General features: G+C 33.7%; 2 protein-coding genes across 3 annotated transcripts; one reads left to right on the top strand and one right to left on the bottom strand.

The window, feature by feature from the left end:
• The first annotated feature begins 381 nt into the window (after positions 1 to 381).
• LOC106759747 (cytochrome P450 3A31-like) lies at positions 382 to 5692 on the top strand. Of its 2 annotated transcripts, XM_022781483.1 has the most exons (8): positions 383 to 751; positions 1568 to 1767; positions 2019 to 2158; positions 2393 to 2663; positions 3360 to 3510; positions 4050 to 4199; positions 4596 to 4765; positions 5126 to 5692. In XM_022781483.1, exons 1-8 carry the CDS (start codon positions 490 to 492, stop codon positions 5231 to 5233), a joined length of 1452 nt encoding a protein of 483 aa, XP_022637204.1. In that variant the 5' UTR covers positions 383 to 489; the 3' UTR covers positions 5234 to 5692. The 2 variants fall into 2 exon arrangements, with proteins under 2 accessions (XP_014498561.1, XP_022637204.1); XM_014643075.2 differs by having other exon boundaries at positions 382 to 751; positions 2019 to 2663.
• A 1165-nt stretch (positions 5693 to 6857) lies between these two features.
• Positions 6858 to 15156, bottom strand: LOC106760622. The gene is made up of 4 exons (XM_014644040.2): positions 14590 to 15156; positions 12020 to 14444; positions 7555 to 10432; positions 6858 to 7161 (listed from the first exon to the last, which is right to left on the bottom strand). Exons 1-3 carry the CDS (start codon positions 15006 to 15008, stop codon positions 7580 to 7582), a joined length of 5697 nt encoding a protein of 1898 aa, XP_014499526.1. The 5' UTR covers positions 15009 to 15156; the 3' UTR covers positions 6858 to 7161; positions 7555 to 7579.
• Positions 15157 to 15982: the final 826 nt, after the last annotated feature.

The raw sequence follows: 15982 nt of genomic DNA on the forward strand, positions 1-15982 counted from the left end.
AATTTAAAAATAAAAATAAAGTATATAAATACATTTGTATAAGAATCCATCCATATTGCATATATATTTGTAAGATTACAAAAGATTTAAGTCTCAATAAAAATATAATATGTAAACCAATTTTGAACGTTAGTAGAAAAACATGTATTATTTTATGTTTGATAAAAAAAATGATCTTTTAATACAAATAATACTATAAAAAATCACATTTAGTTAAGGTTTTTGAGAATTTTAGACACTTTTCCTAATAAAACAAAAATATAAGAGAATTTAAAAAGTTATAATTCTTTAATTCATACACCTGAATTTCAATTATATACAGCTGTGAATAGAAAAAATCAATTATGTACAGTTGAATTAAGAATAAACTGAGATTGTATTAAGAAAGAACAGCATCATGGTCAACATTCAAAGTTCATAACTTCAACCTCTGAAACCAATTCTTCTTTGTCTTCTCTTCTCTTTCTCTTCTCTTTCATTGAGAAGAAAATGAACAATCCCAACACCGACAGCTTCTCTCTGTTGGGTGTTTTTCATTCTCCCCACTTCTCTGAACTTCTCAGGGATTTCGCCACGCGAGAACTCAACGCGTTTTTATGGCTATCTCTTGTGGTTGTCACCACCCTTTTGCTCAGAAGACTCTTTAGCCTATTTGGGATATGGCGCAGGGCTAGAACCATTCCCGGGCCTCCCTCTTCCTCTTTTTTTGGCGGCTGCAAGCTCTTTTCCCGGCCAAATTTCACCTTCACTGGTGGGTTCTCCGTGATCATTTATTTTCTTTTTCTTTTTTCAGCTGACAATGATACATAAACTTATATTTATAAGCTTTTTCCTATTCAATTATCTAGAAACTGTTTTTCAACTTTAACTTAATCAAGAATATTTTGTAAAAGTGGAAATTTATTCAAAAGGTCTTATTTGTCTTGAATCTGACACAAGCTCTTTTCTTTACTGGAGCTTGTGACTCGCTGTGTGAAATCATAGGCTGGTTGTTGTTTTTTCTTTATCCCTTCTCCCCCCTTGGATTATTTGAATTTATAGTTATTGTCCGAAAGAATCAGTTTTTTGGATTTTGCAAGTTAATGGGAGTTACTGTGATATTGACCCTGTTTGATATATGACATGTGATATGAGTTTTACCTGCGAGGCCATGATTAGTTGAATTTGTGGTTATTATCAAAAGGACCAGTCTTTTGGGTTTTAGTTAAGTGGATTTTTGTTTTGGTCTATTTATCTGGATTTTGCTAGTTATTGGTTAGTATAATACGGGGTCTTGTGATATGGGATTTTGAATGTTGTCTTTTTTCTTCTTTTATATTCTGCCGTATGGATTAGTTAATTCTGTGGTTATTTTCAGAAATAATCACTTACTTTCTTTCTTTCTTTTACACGGTGGGGTCTTATTATAGAATGTATATTAAAGGGATTTTGTGCAGTAATGTCAAACTCAGGTTCTTTTGCAGTTTTGCACTTTTAGTGATGTGCTGTTTGCTCTGAGTAGTGATTAGTATTATGGCTGGATGTAAATTTATAAACTAATTGTGTACTTTTCCTTTTCGATTTTCAGACGTGCTGTCAGAATGTCATAAAAATTATGGACCTATTGTTAAACTGTGGTTAGGTCCTACTCAGCTTTTGGTGTCAGTAAGGGATCCAATCTTAATCCAAGACATGCTTATAAAAGCCGAGGATAAGTTGCCTTACACGGGAAAACTGTTTCATCTGGCCTTTGGGCAATCAAGCCTCTTTGCCCCTTCATTTGAAAAGGTGACATGTGAATTATGTTGTTTATGACCGAAGTTAAGATTGAATTATGTAATCTGTTCCTCAATCTTAAAGTTCTGGGGTCCATTCAGTTCTGAGACCTTCTCAGTTCAGATCAAACTACTCTTTTGTTTGGATATTTTCATTGTGAATAATTTTAGATGTTGTCTGCAGAAATTACAGATCCTGACACTTTTTTTGTATAATGTTCTGATTCTGACTCTAGCAACTTGTGCAATTTAAAATTTTCATAGGTGCAAAAGAGAAGGGAATTATTGGCAACAGAGTTAAACGAAAGATTGCTGAAGAATGGTGATATGATTCCTGTGAAAGTTGCAGACTTTATCACAGATAAAATAGAAAACATTAAAAAGAAAGGAGGTATTGATTCCAGGTTGGTTTCTCAACATATCGCTTTCACTATAATGGGAGTCACATTCTTTGGAGATGGCTTCTTGGCCTCGCCGAAGGCTGCAATGTATGAGGAACTGTTCATGACCATTGCTAAAGATGCTTGCTTTTGGGCCTCCTATAATGTTACTCCTTTCTGGAGACGTGGATTTTGGAAGTACCAATGCTTATGTACAAAGTTGAAATGCTTAACTCAAGACATCCTTCAACATTGCAGAAAAGGCTGTAAACTATCTAGCCATACTAAGCATGATGTACATAATGAAAGTTCCAATAAAGAAATGAAGTCAGCAGATGGTGCAAAATGCTGTTCTGATGATGAGTTCCAAGATTACTATTTCTTTCGAGATCTTAAGGATCATCGAGATGGTAAAGAAGAATCTTGTGGGAATGTAATGCGCATGATATTTCACGGATGTCAAACTACCTCTGTTCTAATCACGGATGTATTGACTAGGCTTGTCATGCATGGGGAAATACAGGATAAGGTTTCATTCTCTCTGTGGTGTATCCATTTCTGTGAATAATTTTATTTTGTTTTGCTCTCCAATGCCCAAAAATTCCTATAATGAATATTGCTAAATCATGAATCTATCTCTGTACAAACTAGGGATGCACTTTTGTTTTACAATCTGCTTAATAAAAGGAGGGCTAGTTAAGTTGAATTTGTTTTAATATGTTGGAGATTCATATTGACTAGGGAAAAGAAGAATTTATAATATATAAACAAGTATAAACTTTATCTTACAAACTGATTTTAAAAGATTGATTTATATTCAAAATCTACTTCTTAACATATTATTTTGAATTTTTTGTCTTTTAGCATAGACATTTTTTGTTAGGAAAATGCACTTGTTCTGTATCTCTTATTAACCCTTGCCAGTGGTTCTGTCTGCTATATACATCTGCTCTGCTATATGTATCTGCTCTTTTCATAGCAAAAGTTACGTTTTCTCATTTTCATTTTAGGTGAAATTTCTTTATTGTTGTCAAAACTGTAACAAACTGTTATTCTAGTATCTTTTGAAGAAAAACTATATTTCTGTTTGAATAGATTTCATTTACATGCTCAAAGGTGGGTTTAGTGCAGGATTTTCACTATCAAACTCTGCTTTTTAATTTGACTGAATGCAGTTCTTGATGTTTGCAAGCCCACCTGGTGCTTATTTCGTGTGCTTTTGCAGGTTTATTCGGAGATTAGAATGGTAGGAAGAAACCCATCGAAATGTGAGCATGAAGATGTTTATCGGATGCCGTTATTATTGGCTACAATTTATGAATCTGCACGCCTTCTTCCCACTGGTTCCATGCTGCAGAGATGTTCTTTGAAACATGGTGAGATGTTGCTTCTCAAGCATAGTTTTTTGTGTACAAAAGCTAACTAATTCATAATCTTTTCAAGTTATCTTGCTTAATAGTGGGCACTGCTTGGTTTGATTTGATTTTTATAAACTGGCTACAGTAAATCAATAAACTATAGGAGATTTGATTTCTATATGCACGATATGTTATGCGTATAAATCCGGTTCAAATGAAGATGCTGGTATAATTCTAAATATCCTAGTTAAATAAATATACAACTCATAATGTAAAAGAAAAAATAACTCCTAAGTGATAATCTAAGATACTCTACAACATGATATTATCAGATATTTCTATCAATTTAAAAGTATGGATTTGGATATTCTAGTTCCAATAATTTCATCAAAAAGGGCTAGTTTAAAAGGAAGGTTGTGCTAATTTATGCAATACAAATATGATGTACTTGCATGATTTGGAAATAATTGTTTTTTAGTTATTCTTAATGTATATTTGAGGATTCTATCTGTACTCCTACTGGTATTTGTATTCATTGATGCTCCTCCATATCTCAGACTTGAGCTTTGCATCTGGTGTAACCATTCCTGCTGGAGCTGTATTGGTTGTACCAGTTGAATTGGTACAGAAGGATGAATTCAATTGGGGGAGTGATGCAAGTCATTTCAATCCTTACAGATTTCTCTCAACTGTTACAAATAGATCAGGTATGAGCATTTGTCATCTCACACCCTCGCCATTCCTCTTCCACCCTTCTAATTTGGCAATGTCAATAAGAGAAAAAAATCTGTCCATTTGGGATTGAAAATTGCTAGTGTAGTCTGATGGGTCTTTCAAAAAATGATTACCAGAAAGATACAATAAAACATCGATGAAACATGAGTGCAATCCAAATATAAGAGATTAATATCACTTTCAACCCAAAATCTTAAAGTCTTAAAACAATGGTTTATGGGTTTTCATTCTTACATGGTGTTCAACTTGGATTCCCAAGTCGATATTAAACCTTTATATTCAATAAATTGTTTATATGTTATCTGTAGGTGGTAAGGGAGAAAAATTTGTTGCTCATCTATTGCTAATCTTTGATATTGAACTCTCAGGTTCTGCTGAAGACCTTTCTAGTACAGGATTCAGTTCATTTGTACTAAATGATCCAAATGAAAATGCAGCATTCTTGCCTTTTGGATCAGGTGCACGGGCTTGCATTGGACAGAAATTTATCATCCAACTTGTTGCCTCAGTGTTGGCATCATTGCTAAATAAATATGAGGTTTGTCCCATGAAACATCATCACCTTTGCTCTTGCTTCCTATGTAATGAGAGAGACGGGAACACAATTCTATACCATAAAATTACATAAAGTCAAATATCAAGTACTTTTCAATTCAGCAAAGGAAACAACATATAATATAAAGTAAGAAAATAGAAAATGAAAGTAACTGAATGAATGCAAAGTGTTGGTACACTTATTATAATGAGGATTGCTTTTGCTTATATACTTATCATTACTTATGTTAGATCTCCAACAATTACAAGTATTTTCTTTGAGTTATGATTCCATTGATGTTACAACATTATTGTGTTATAGCTTTTTCAATTGTTCTGTAACTGATGTTAGTTTTGAATGCAGATACGGCTTAGCTCAGACTCAAATGATGACTCAAACACAACCTTGAAGAATAATCTTCTGCAGCGTCATCCCAGTTCACAGATATTATTCATGAAAAGGGACCAGTGAAAGAAAAGAAGCACAAACACACTGTGTAGATAATAAACTTGGTGTTGTAATTGAAGTTAACAACACCAAAAACATCTGAACCTTTCCTTTTTAGTTTCACTACACTCCTTTTTCCAAGATGAATGGGGAAGTTCTCTGGCTCATTGTGGTCTTTGGGAGGATGAATCTAACCTGAGTTTCTTAGCTCAAGTTTTTTTCCTCCCTCTTTTTAAACATTGCCCTGGTGTTGGCTTCTGGCCCTGACACTTATTTTTTTGGTGTTTTAAGCACTTTGGGTCAATTGTTTCTTTGGAGCCTTTGATTTTCCTTCCCCTTCTCTGGATGTGGATCTTTTGCTTTTCTTATGTCAGTAACTTTTTCACTTCTGAAGGAAGTTTGTTCTTGTATCTGATATTTTCAAAATAAAATGTACTTACTTGGATAGTTTGCAGTACTTCTTATCTATCACCCTCTTGTTTAGTCTAAGTCTAAGGGCATATTCACCATCTTTATAGTTTTATATTGATATTGGAATTCTGTATGAAGTTTCATTTTACTTTCTATCGGAGAAACGCGATATCAAATGAGATAAACACGATATCAGATGAGATATGAGTCTAATTATATAAGGAATTGATATTATTTTTACTAAAAACTTGAGTTAATAGTCTTTTACTTTTATATAGTATTTTATTTTTTTATTTTCATGCAATGTGGAAACGAGACTTATATTTATATTTCCAATACCCAACCCACTTAACTCAAACGTATAAAGTATAAGGTTTCCAGCTTCATGTGCTTGAGTTCCTTAATCTTTATCATCTACTTTAAAAATATAGGTAGGCGTGTATAAGTCTTTTAAACTAGACAATGGAGGATTACTATACCTTCTTTAATATTTAAAAATATAATAATTTGTTTTATTTGGGTTAGATTAAATTTAATTAATACTCAAAAGTGGGCTTGATAAGGTGGAGTTTGTTTTTGTTTACATATATCAATAATAATGAGGACAAGTATAATCGGTGGTATTGATGATAAATGATAAAAATGGTAAGATTAAAGGTAAAAGTGATGCTAATTACTAAAATAACAATTATAAATAGTCACTTCAATATAATCAATATTCACCTATTTCCTTTTTAGTACATTAAGAAAAAAAATATTATTTTAATAAAATAACTTCAATTTTGTTAACTTTATTTTCGCCAATGATTAATATAACTGAACATGTATTTGATTTTTAACAATTTTTTATCAAATAAAAATTTTAATTTTACAAAACAAAAAGTAAAAGAATTAAAAACTTCAATTAATTTTTCTCTAAATGACACATGTGATCAATTTTAAAGAGTAAAGTTACATTTAATTACCTTGAACATAAATTTTTTTTAAACAAAATTAAATTTTTGTATTATATGTGTAATTTTTTTTCTTATTTTATTCAAAACTTAATATGTCAATACTTATGTTATCATTTAAGAATAATAACAATAATATTAAAATGTTGAGGATAATAAATAAATAATAATAATAATGAGACAAATGGACTAATAATCAAAGAAATAACCATAGTGTAAATAAGAATGATGTTATAATAACAATGATTAACTATTATATTAAATTGATAATATTAACAAATTTTGATGATACAATTATAATTATTATAACGAAATGATGTGATGCTAATTATGTAAAAAAATACATTATAAATATAATGAAAATACAGAATCCATCGCAGGTGCCCATGCATCCAAAACAACTTCCCAAGCCTACAGAATCCATTAACATTCTACATTTTGCTTTGACACATTCATGTTAATTTGAAACTGAAAGAATGTGGAAATCTTGAGGAAAAGATAATGCTAATTGCATTTATTACCAAGATGAAATTGTCCATTCAATTGAAGAAGTCTCGAATACAAGCTTTAAAGAGCAGCTCCGACAGCCTGCAATAAACACATGAAAAGAGAAGAAGTATTATCAAATTGCTTTTGGTTCTTAAAAGTTTTTATTATATAAAATGATTCTCGAATATATCGATTTCTGGATATGTTCACTCTTGCCAAGAGTTCACTACTACAAGAAAACGATTATGTTCACTAAAATAATCTAACTCAATCCTGTGTAAACTTGAGTTATAACATAAAATTTGCAATTACTTATATACTTTAAATTGGTCTTATTTTTAATTGATATAATCGATATAAGACTTTAAACACCTCTTTATGCAAGATAGTATGAGTGATCGATTCGATAGCAAATAAAATAATATACACGATAAATAACAAATATCGCTGTGTGGGACTTGCAACAAAGAATACTGTGGAAAGAGTATGTACCTTCATAATAGACGTCAAAGCATTATCAGTTTGTTAATGATTCTTTAGTAGACGAGTGAACAATGCGGACTTCAAAATCATTGAGTTTTGGTCCCATCCAACGACGAATGAATACAAGTGGAACATGATTGATGATCCAATAATCTTGGCCGTTTTGTGGATCAATGCTCTCAACAAGTTCAGTTGGCATATCACAGAAATCAATAACTTTAAGGTTATACAAGGCTTTGATGCCTGAGGGTACCTTTTTCATACGAGTGATTTTGGTAATTTTGACATATTCTAGAGAAAGCAGAGCTCCTTTATCTATGAGGATAGCACTTACTGTGTTCAAGCGAGCCAGATTCAGCTCCTTCAATTTTCGAAACCCTCCACTTTGAAAATGCAAGATTTCACCACCATAGGCATTGTCCCAGATAGTAAGCTTCAACAAATTAGGCAAATTTTCCAGCGATCTCAACGGATCATCTTTTAAATTGGATAAAGCCAGCCTCATCTTAACAAGAAACTCTAGTTTTGAAATCCAATTAGGCATCTTCTCCAGTCTTGCTTTCAAATGAAGCCGTTGAAGTTGGGGTATGGATGATATAGAGTTCAGGTCAATGATTTCATCCTCACCTATTGCTGTGATATTCAGTGATTCAAGGTGTGTCATCTCTGCCACTGAAGCACATATTGCTTTTCCATGTTCCCTCCTAACACTCCTCAAGCCTAACTTTCTTAACTGCTTCAAGAATATCAACTCTTGAATGAGATCTATTCCTCCATGTTCTACCTCCACATAGCAAAGATTTTGAAGAGAAGTCAAGTTTTTTATACCCTTTTTCATCAGCACACCAGTTGTAAATCCCAAAAGAGAATATGCTGCTTCATAGTTTCGATGGAAAGCAAGAAGATGCCTTAACTTTTTGAGCTTGTTTATCTCACTTGGTAACTCATGAACAAGAGTTTCTCTTATATCCAAGGTCTCTAGGTTCTGTAACCTACCAACAGATTTGGGAATAGACCGTATTTTAGTCCTCTTTAGATTTAGGTACTTCAAGTGGAAAATATTCCCTATATTCCTAGGAACATGGTTTAAAGATGTACTTTCAAGGTCTAGTACTTTCAAAACCCTAGACTTTGAAGCCAAGAGACCTGTAAAAAGCTCAACCGCTCCTCCTTTTCCAAATGCATGAAGTGCACGGATGTGTGTGAAGTTGGTGCTTTTCAACACATTGTTGATACTGGTGTCTATAGATAGGCGTCTACTTGATGCACTCGTCGCTGATTCATCATCACCTTCATGCACAAAATGGCAAAAACACAAATCCTTCATTTTTCTTACGATCAATTCGTGTAATAAATCATGAACTCGACAACTTTTAACTTTCCCTTCGAACCCAACCCAGGAGACTTGAACCAGACTTCTATAAATTAACTCAGATAAGTACTCATCCGCAACTTGCTCTAAAGTTCTCCCATCGGATTTAACAAACCCTTCAGCTATCCATTGCCGAGTTAACCTCTTGTGATTAATGGAGGAGTCCTCAGGATATATACCAAAATACAATATGCATGGTTTCAGATAGTAAGGCAGGTCATCATAACTAAGAGATAAAATCTTTTTTAATCTAGTTAAATGGGCATTACGGTGCAACTCCAAGTTGAGATTTTGACTCACCTTTTGCCATTCGAACACAGTTTTTGATTTTGTTGAAAGTAGACCACCAATGGCCACAATCGCCAAAGGTAACCCCTTGCATTTTCCAACAATTTCATTTGACATTCCTTTAAGCTCTGCCGGACATTGGCCATCAAGCTCAAATTTAAATGCCTTCTTGCAGAAGAGTTCCCATGCTTTTTCAGAAGGCAATGGTTGTAGGTTGTGAACATGAAGAGGAAAGGATTTCTTGAAAAACTCAACAACATGGATCATTCTAGTGGTGATTATGATCCTGCTACTTCTATTGTTACTAGGCATGGCAAGTTCAACTTGGTCACAAAAATCTTCATGCCATACATCATCAAAAAATATCAAATACCTTTTATGCTCCAGGTATTGCCTCAATTCAGAAATCAGCGTCTTCTCGTCCATCTCTTCTAACATTTCTGGAAGAGGGTCTTTTGTCTCCCTACAAAATTGCTTGATCATGTCTGTGAATATCCCTCTCACAGTGTATGATTGAGAAACTGTGATGCAAGCACGGCAATCAAAGTGGACTTTTACGTTTTCACTGTCAAAAACGAGTTTGGCAAGGGTAGTTTTTCCAAGACCCCCCATCCCTACCACTGAAATCAATGTGCGTTCTTTTTTGCCCTCCAACAACAGACTAAGCAATTCATCTCTTGGTAATTCAAATCCTACAATTTCTGTTTCTTCAATGAAAAGGGAACCCATTCCGTGATCATTCCTTCCACTACCTTCTATCCTTCCAGTGCTACTGCTTGATGGTTTTTCTTGTGAAATTTGAAACTTATACCTTTCACTTCTTTCCTTGATTAAAGAAAGTGACAATTTAATGTCCTGAATCTCGACGGCGATCTGATGACGAGAAAGCAATGTTCTTATCAGGTTTGTAATCTTGCAAATTGAAGCCCCAAATCCATGACGGGGGACCTGATGAATCACCCTGAGGTATTCATCGATGACATCTTCTATGCGAACTGAGACTTCTCTGACCTGCTTTACCCAAGTTCTTATTCCATCATTGGTGTTTGCTTCATCTGCTGCCTTTCTATCTGCATCTTTGAGGAAGGCTTGGATGCTTTCTAGTTCATCTCTGATGTCTAAAAACTCTTTGTTAATGCCACTTAGAAGGTTTTTTTCTTCCTTTAGAATTTGGAAAACTTCTCCCAATGCAAAAGAAATCGCAGCTTCTGCCATTTCAGTCGTACTCTCTCACCTTACAATCATGCTGCTCTCATCTATCCAGCATAAGCATTTCAGAAATATGGTGCCTCTTGCCTTTTTTCTTTGTTGGGTGTACTGTTTGTGAATGCTGCAAGGAAATTTAATCTCTAAAGTCAACGAAGAGGAACGTGTACAGTTGTTGGACGGCTACCAATTTTCTTTGTTTAACATTCTGCATCATGATTTCTTCTGTGTTCCCATTTATGTAAAACGATTAATTTGTCCTTATTTTATCATAACAATAATGGAAGTATTCCGTTTTTTGTTCAGATTAAACAATTTGTGAGTTGGAGAATTCTACTTGTTTTATTTTTCATTTCATATTATATAAATACTTATTCAGAAGATTTCTCAGAATGGACTTATTTGCAGTTGGAGTGGAACTTATTCAGTATAAGTTTTTAAAGAGCAAGCTTAATCATTATAGGTAACAGAGTAGATTAAGTTCTAGTTACCATTTTATTATGAAATTATCAGTTTTCTGAGCAAGTTTCCAATTTTTGTTCTGAAAATGGATTTTGACCAGTAAAATTGGTGTTCTTGAATTCCTAGAAAAATTTCATCAAAGGACGTAAATTTCTCAATTCTTTTACTCAAAATTATGATCATTGCTTTTTAAATCTGGTAGGAACCAGAAGCTTGTAATGTGAATGGTTGGTGGTGAACGTTATTATATGAGGAACAGAGAAGCACTTTCATTATGAAGATGATATCAAGTTGATGAGCAGTAATGGGATACACGTAACCAGTGTTAGGTCTATCGAAGAGGAGGTTCATTGAAGAGATAAAACAGCAATGAATTCTGAGTCCAACTATATAAGAGATTGACATAACTCTGTACTTAAAACCTTGAGTAGATGGATCTTCTACCTTATATGATGTTTTACTTTATCATTTCTATCTAAAGTGAGACTTAGACTCACATTTAGAATCCTAATAACCAGGATTTTCATTGTGTAGTGGATTAGAGGTTCTTAGAAATCTAAATGTGAGTTTGATTCTATCACATTGAAGAGAGATGAAAAAATTGAAAAATATATAAAGAAAAACACTTACAAACTCTTTACAATGTTTAGCTGCCGCATTCTTAAATTCATTACAATGTTTTACAAAATTCAAATTCACACGGAGTTCACATATTCCGAGTGAAGCAGGATAAGTTCAAGGAAATATGAACAACTTATTCGAAGATTCAAGCTACATGAAAGGAATGAACAGACAAAGTTCATCATTTTTGTGGGAGCTGCAATACTGGCAAATTTGAATTTCTGTCAACAAAGCCACAACAAATAGTAAGTTTGAGCAGTATAGGTGCAAGCAATTAACTAAAAAAACATTCTTACAAGTTTTTACAATATGAAAGATAGTAAACTAAATTTTCAAATGATAGACATTAAGTGTAAACGTGGGTTGATTAAAATAAATATTAGAATTTAACACAAACACAATGGATTACAAAGGTAGAATTAAAAAGTACACTACTCATTCATGCAGTCAATTAAAAACTATGACTTCAGAATTTTCATAAGAACAAGAATAGAAATGGCATGAGAAAAGTACCTTTACATTTCAGACAGTGACTAATGTGGGAATAGCACGCAACTCATAGTCATGGAATTTTGGTCCCACATTCTGACGAATGAGAACAAGGGGAATATGCTTGATAACTGAATAATCTTGTCCATCTTTTTCTGGATCAATGCTTTCTACTAATTCAGCTGGCATATCAGCAAACCCAAGAAATTGAAGGTTTTTCAAGTGTTTGAGGCCATGAGGTACCACCTTCATCTGGGGGTTATCTTTAAATCTGAAGTGTTTAAGACCAAGCAAAGCTCCTTCATCTATAGATATAGAATTTAATCTGCTTAATCGAGTGAGATCCAGTTCCTTCAACCTTCGAAATCCTCCTCTTTTGAAGTGCAAACTTTCACCAATATATGCATTGTCCCACATATTGAGTCGCAACAAACTTGGCAAATCTTTCAGTGAGTCCAATGGATCTCCTTCCAAATTAGATAAACCAAGCCTTAACTTAACAAGATACTTAAGTTTTGGAATCCAATCAGGAAACTTTGTAACTCGAGCTTTCAAATTCAACACCAGAAGGGAGGTTGGAGTTGATAAAAAATTCAAGTCAATTATTTCATCCTGATCTTTAGCACTTACATTGAGAGATTCAAGGTGCTTCATCTCCCCTATTGCACTAGATAGAGCATTTGCATATTCTGTTTTCACTCGCCTTATACCTAACTTCCTTAACTGTTTCAACATCTTGAGCTCTTGCATAAGCTCTAATCCACCATGATCAGCCTCCAAAAAGTAAAGCTTCTGTAAGGATTTCAAGCATCCAATACCCTTTTGCATTTTCACCCCAGTTGTGAAATTCAACATAGAGTACTGTCCTTCATATTTTCTATAGTAGACTGGGAGAAGTCTTAATTTTGTCAGGTTTTTTATCTCTCTTGGTAGCACTTGCACTTGTGTCTGTCTTAGATCCAAGGTTTCCAAGTTCAGCAACTTACCAACGGATTTAGGAAGAATCTTTACTTTTGTATGGCTCAAGTTTAGGTACCGCAGGTGGAAGAGATTCCCCAAATTATTAGGCACAGAATCTAACATAGTGCTTTCAAAATCAAGAACTTTCAAAAGCTTAAACTTGGCAGATAAGCTACCCACAAAATCTTCAGGCAATTCACTTTTCTTGAAAACATAAATAGCACGAATGCCTGAGTTACTGGTTTCCCTTAACACATTTTTGGAACAAGAAGCTATGGAAAACCTTCTAGTTTTTTCAACTGTGTCTAATTCATCATCTTCACGCATCAAGTGGCAAAAACTTAACTCGTTCATTTTTCTGATGATGATATCACGCAATAAATCATGGACTTGACAACTTTTAACTTTACCATCAAAGCCAACTCTGGAAACCTGAACCAAACTTCTACTTATTAACTGTGTCAGATACTCTTCAGCAACATCCTCCATTGGTCTTCTCTCCTCATTTTTGATGAACCCTTCAGCCATCCATTGCCTGGTTAATCTCTTGCGACTGATAGAGTAGTCCTCCGGATATACACCAAAATACAGCATGCATGATTTCAAATTGTGAGGAAGATCATCATAACTAAGAGATAAAATCCATTTCAAACTATTTAAATGTGTATTGCGCTCTAACTCCATTCTCAGATTCTGACACACCTTTCTCCATTCAAGTATGCTTTTTTCTTTTGTTGCCAAAAGACCTCCCATACAAACAATTGCTAGTGGTAGCCCTCCACATTTTTGAACAATTTCCTTTGACATGTCCTCAAGCTCAGTTGGACATTGCTCACTGGGCTCAAATCTAAATGCCTTCTTGCAAAAGAGCTCCCATGCTTTGTCTGGAGACAAATGCTGGAGTCTGTGAACATGAACAACAACTGATTTCTTAAAATACTCTGCAACGTCCATGTTTCTAGTGGTGATTATGATTCTACTTCCTTTTCTGTTATTAGGCAAGGCATGTTCAATCTCATCAGAAAAATTTTCTTTCCAGACATCATCAAACAACACCAAATACCTCTTTGACTGAAGGTATTGCCTCAATTCTGTTACCAATGTCTCATCATCCATATTGTGTAATCCTTTCGGAATAGGCTCATTAGCGTCCTTGCAAAACTTTTGTACCATTTCTGTCAATATCTCCCTCACAGTGTATGACTGAGAAACTGTGATGAAAGAACGACAATAAAAGTGTCTTTTCACTTGTTGATTATTGAAAACATGTTTAGCAAGAGTGGATTTTCCAAGTCCTCCCATGCCTACCACAGAAATCAATGAGAGTTGGTCGGTTCCTTTTATTAAGCAACCGATCAACTCATCCCTTGGGAGTTCGAATCCCACCACTTCAGTTTCTTCAATGAAATGTGAAGCCATTCTTGGGTCACCCCATTTGAAATCTTTTGCCCCTTTAGAACTATTCAATGATCCATCTTCAAATGTAGATTGAAACTTGTACCTTGTTAGAGATAATACTTGCAATTAGAAACTAAAATCTCAGAAAGTTACAAAGATAAAGGTTGAATCACTATACATTTAGAAGCATTGAGTAACTATCAATAATTATAGATTATATAAAGTGATAATTATACAAAGTAGCATACCTTTCACTTCTTTCCTTGATTCCTTGAACTGCTGACTTGATATCTTGAATATTAGAAGCAATCCGATGACGTGACTTCAAGGTTTTGATTTGGTGAGCAATCTTTTGGAGTGAAGCTATGCATGGTGGATGGTGGTTGGCCCTATATGCCACATCCATTATGTATTCATCAATGACATCTTCTATGCAAAAAGATATTTCTCTCAACTGCTTCACCCATGTTTTTATTCCTTCATGAGTATCTCCTTCACCTCCTTCATCTCCAGCTCTTCTATCTGCATCCTTCAGGAAGGCTTTGATGCTCTCTAATTCGTGTTTGATATCTGAAAAATCATTTCCAAGGCCTTTCAACAGATTTCCTTCTTCTCTTAGAAGTTGGTACAGCTGTTCCACAACAAACGATACTGCACTATCTGCCATTTCATTTCAGTAATGGAGCTTACAAATCTAGCATGTATGATGTTTTGGTGAATTTTTTGCTACCATATATAGCTCTGTTTCATTTTGCAGATTGAGTTTAAAGAAAATGTTTTGTATATGCTGTTGCTTTCAACTTGTTAGAGAAGTCATTGTTTAATGCTGAAGACAAAATAGGAGTCTAAGGTACGTTCGGTCTGAGTGATACATGACCCCCTATTTAAGATAATCTATAAAAATAAAATGGTTATAAAATTATGAATTTTTATATTAAAAAAAAAATAGAGTGAAAAATAAGAAAAAAATAATATTATATAAATGAAAAAAATTTAAGTGTGTGAAAGAATGATTATCCTTTAAAGAATTGTCTATTCCTCTTTATTTGAAGGCTTTTATATTTCCATATTCCTTCACCAACCTGTTTGATATAATATGGGAATAATACAATGTGACAGCAATACTCTTTTTTTGTAAATATTCCTTTATCAGAGAAGAAGGGTTTCAATGCCACTGTATATTTTATTAAAGCAACAAGGAAGGAATTAAACCTTTTTTATGTGTTCTATTTGTCTATTTGTGACTGTTACGTTTTAATCTTTATGCTGGCTTTAGCATATGAAATTATTTCATTTTGATTATGATAAATAGTATGTATATTGATGCTTTGCAATCATGCAGTTCTGCAATATTAAATTCCCAGAGGAAAAAAATAAAATAAATCTTTCTGGTAATGTGTATAATTAATTCTCTTACGAAGTCAATGGTTTAGGTCATCCTATATTACTGAACTTTCTTTCTTTATTCCATAATTAAAGGGTTGCACGTCATTCCACGTGCATAATTTTCCTTCTTAAAGGGTAAAAAATGCTAACCTATCCCATCCAAAGACAAGTTAGCAAGCTGCCTTGCCAGACTTTTTTTTTTTTTTTAAATATTATATTTTAAAATATGTATATATATAATTGATTAATACTTAG

The sequence above is a fragment of the Vigna radiata genome, chromosome 5 (genome assembly GCF_000741045.1).
Source record: "Vigna radiata var. radiata cultivar VC1973A chromosome 5, Vradiata_ver6, whole genome shotgun sequence".
NCBI lineage: Eukaryota > Viridiplantae > Streptophyta > Magnoliopsida > Fabales > Fabaceae > Vigna > Vigna radiata.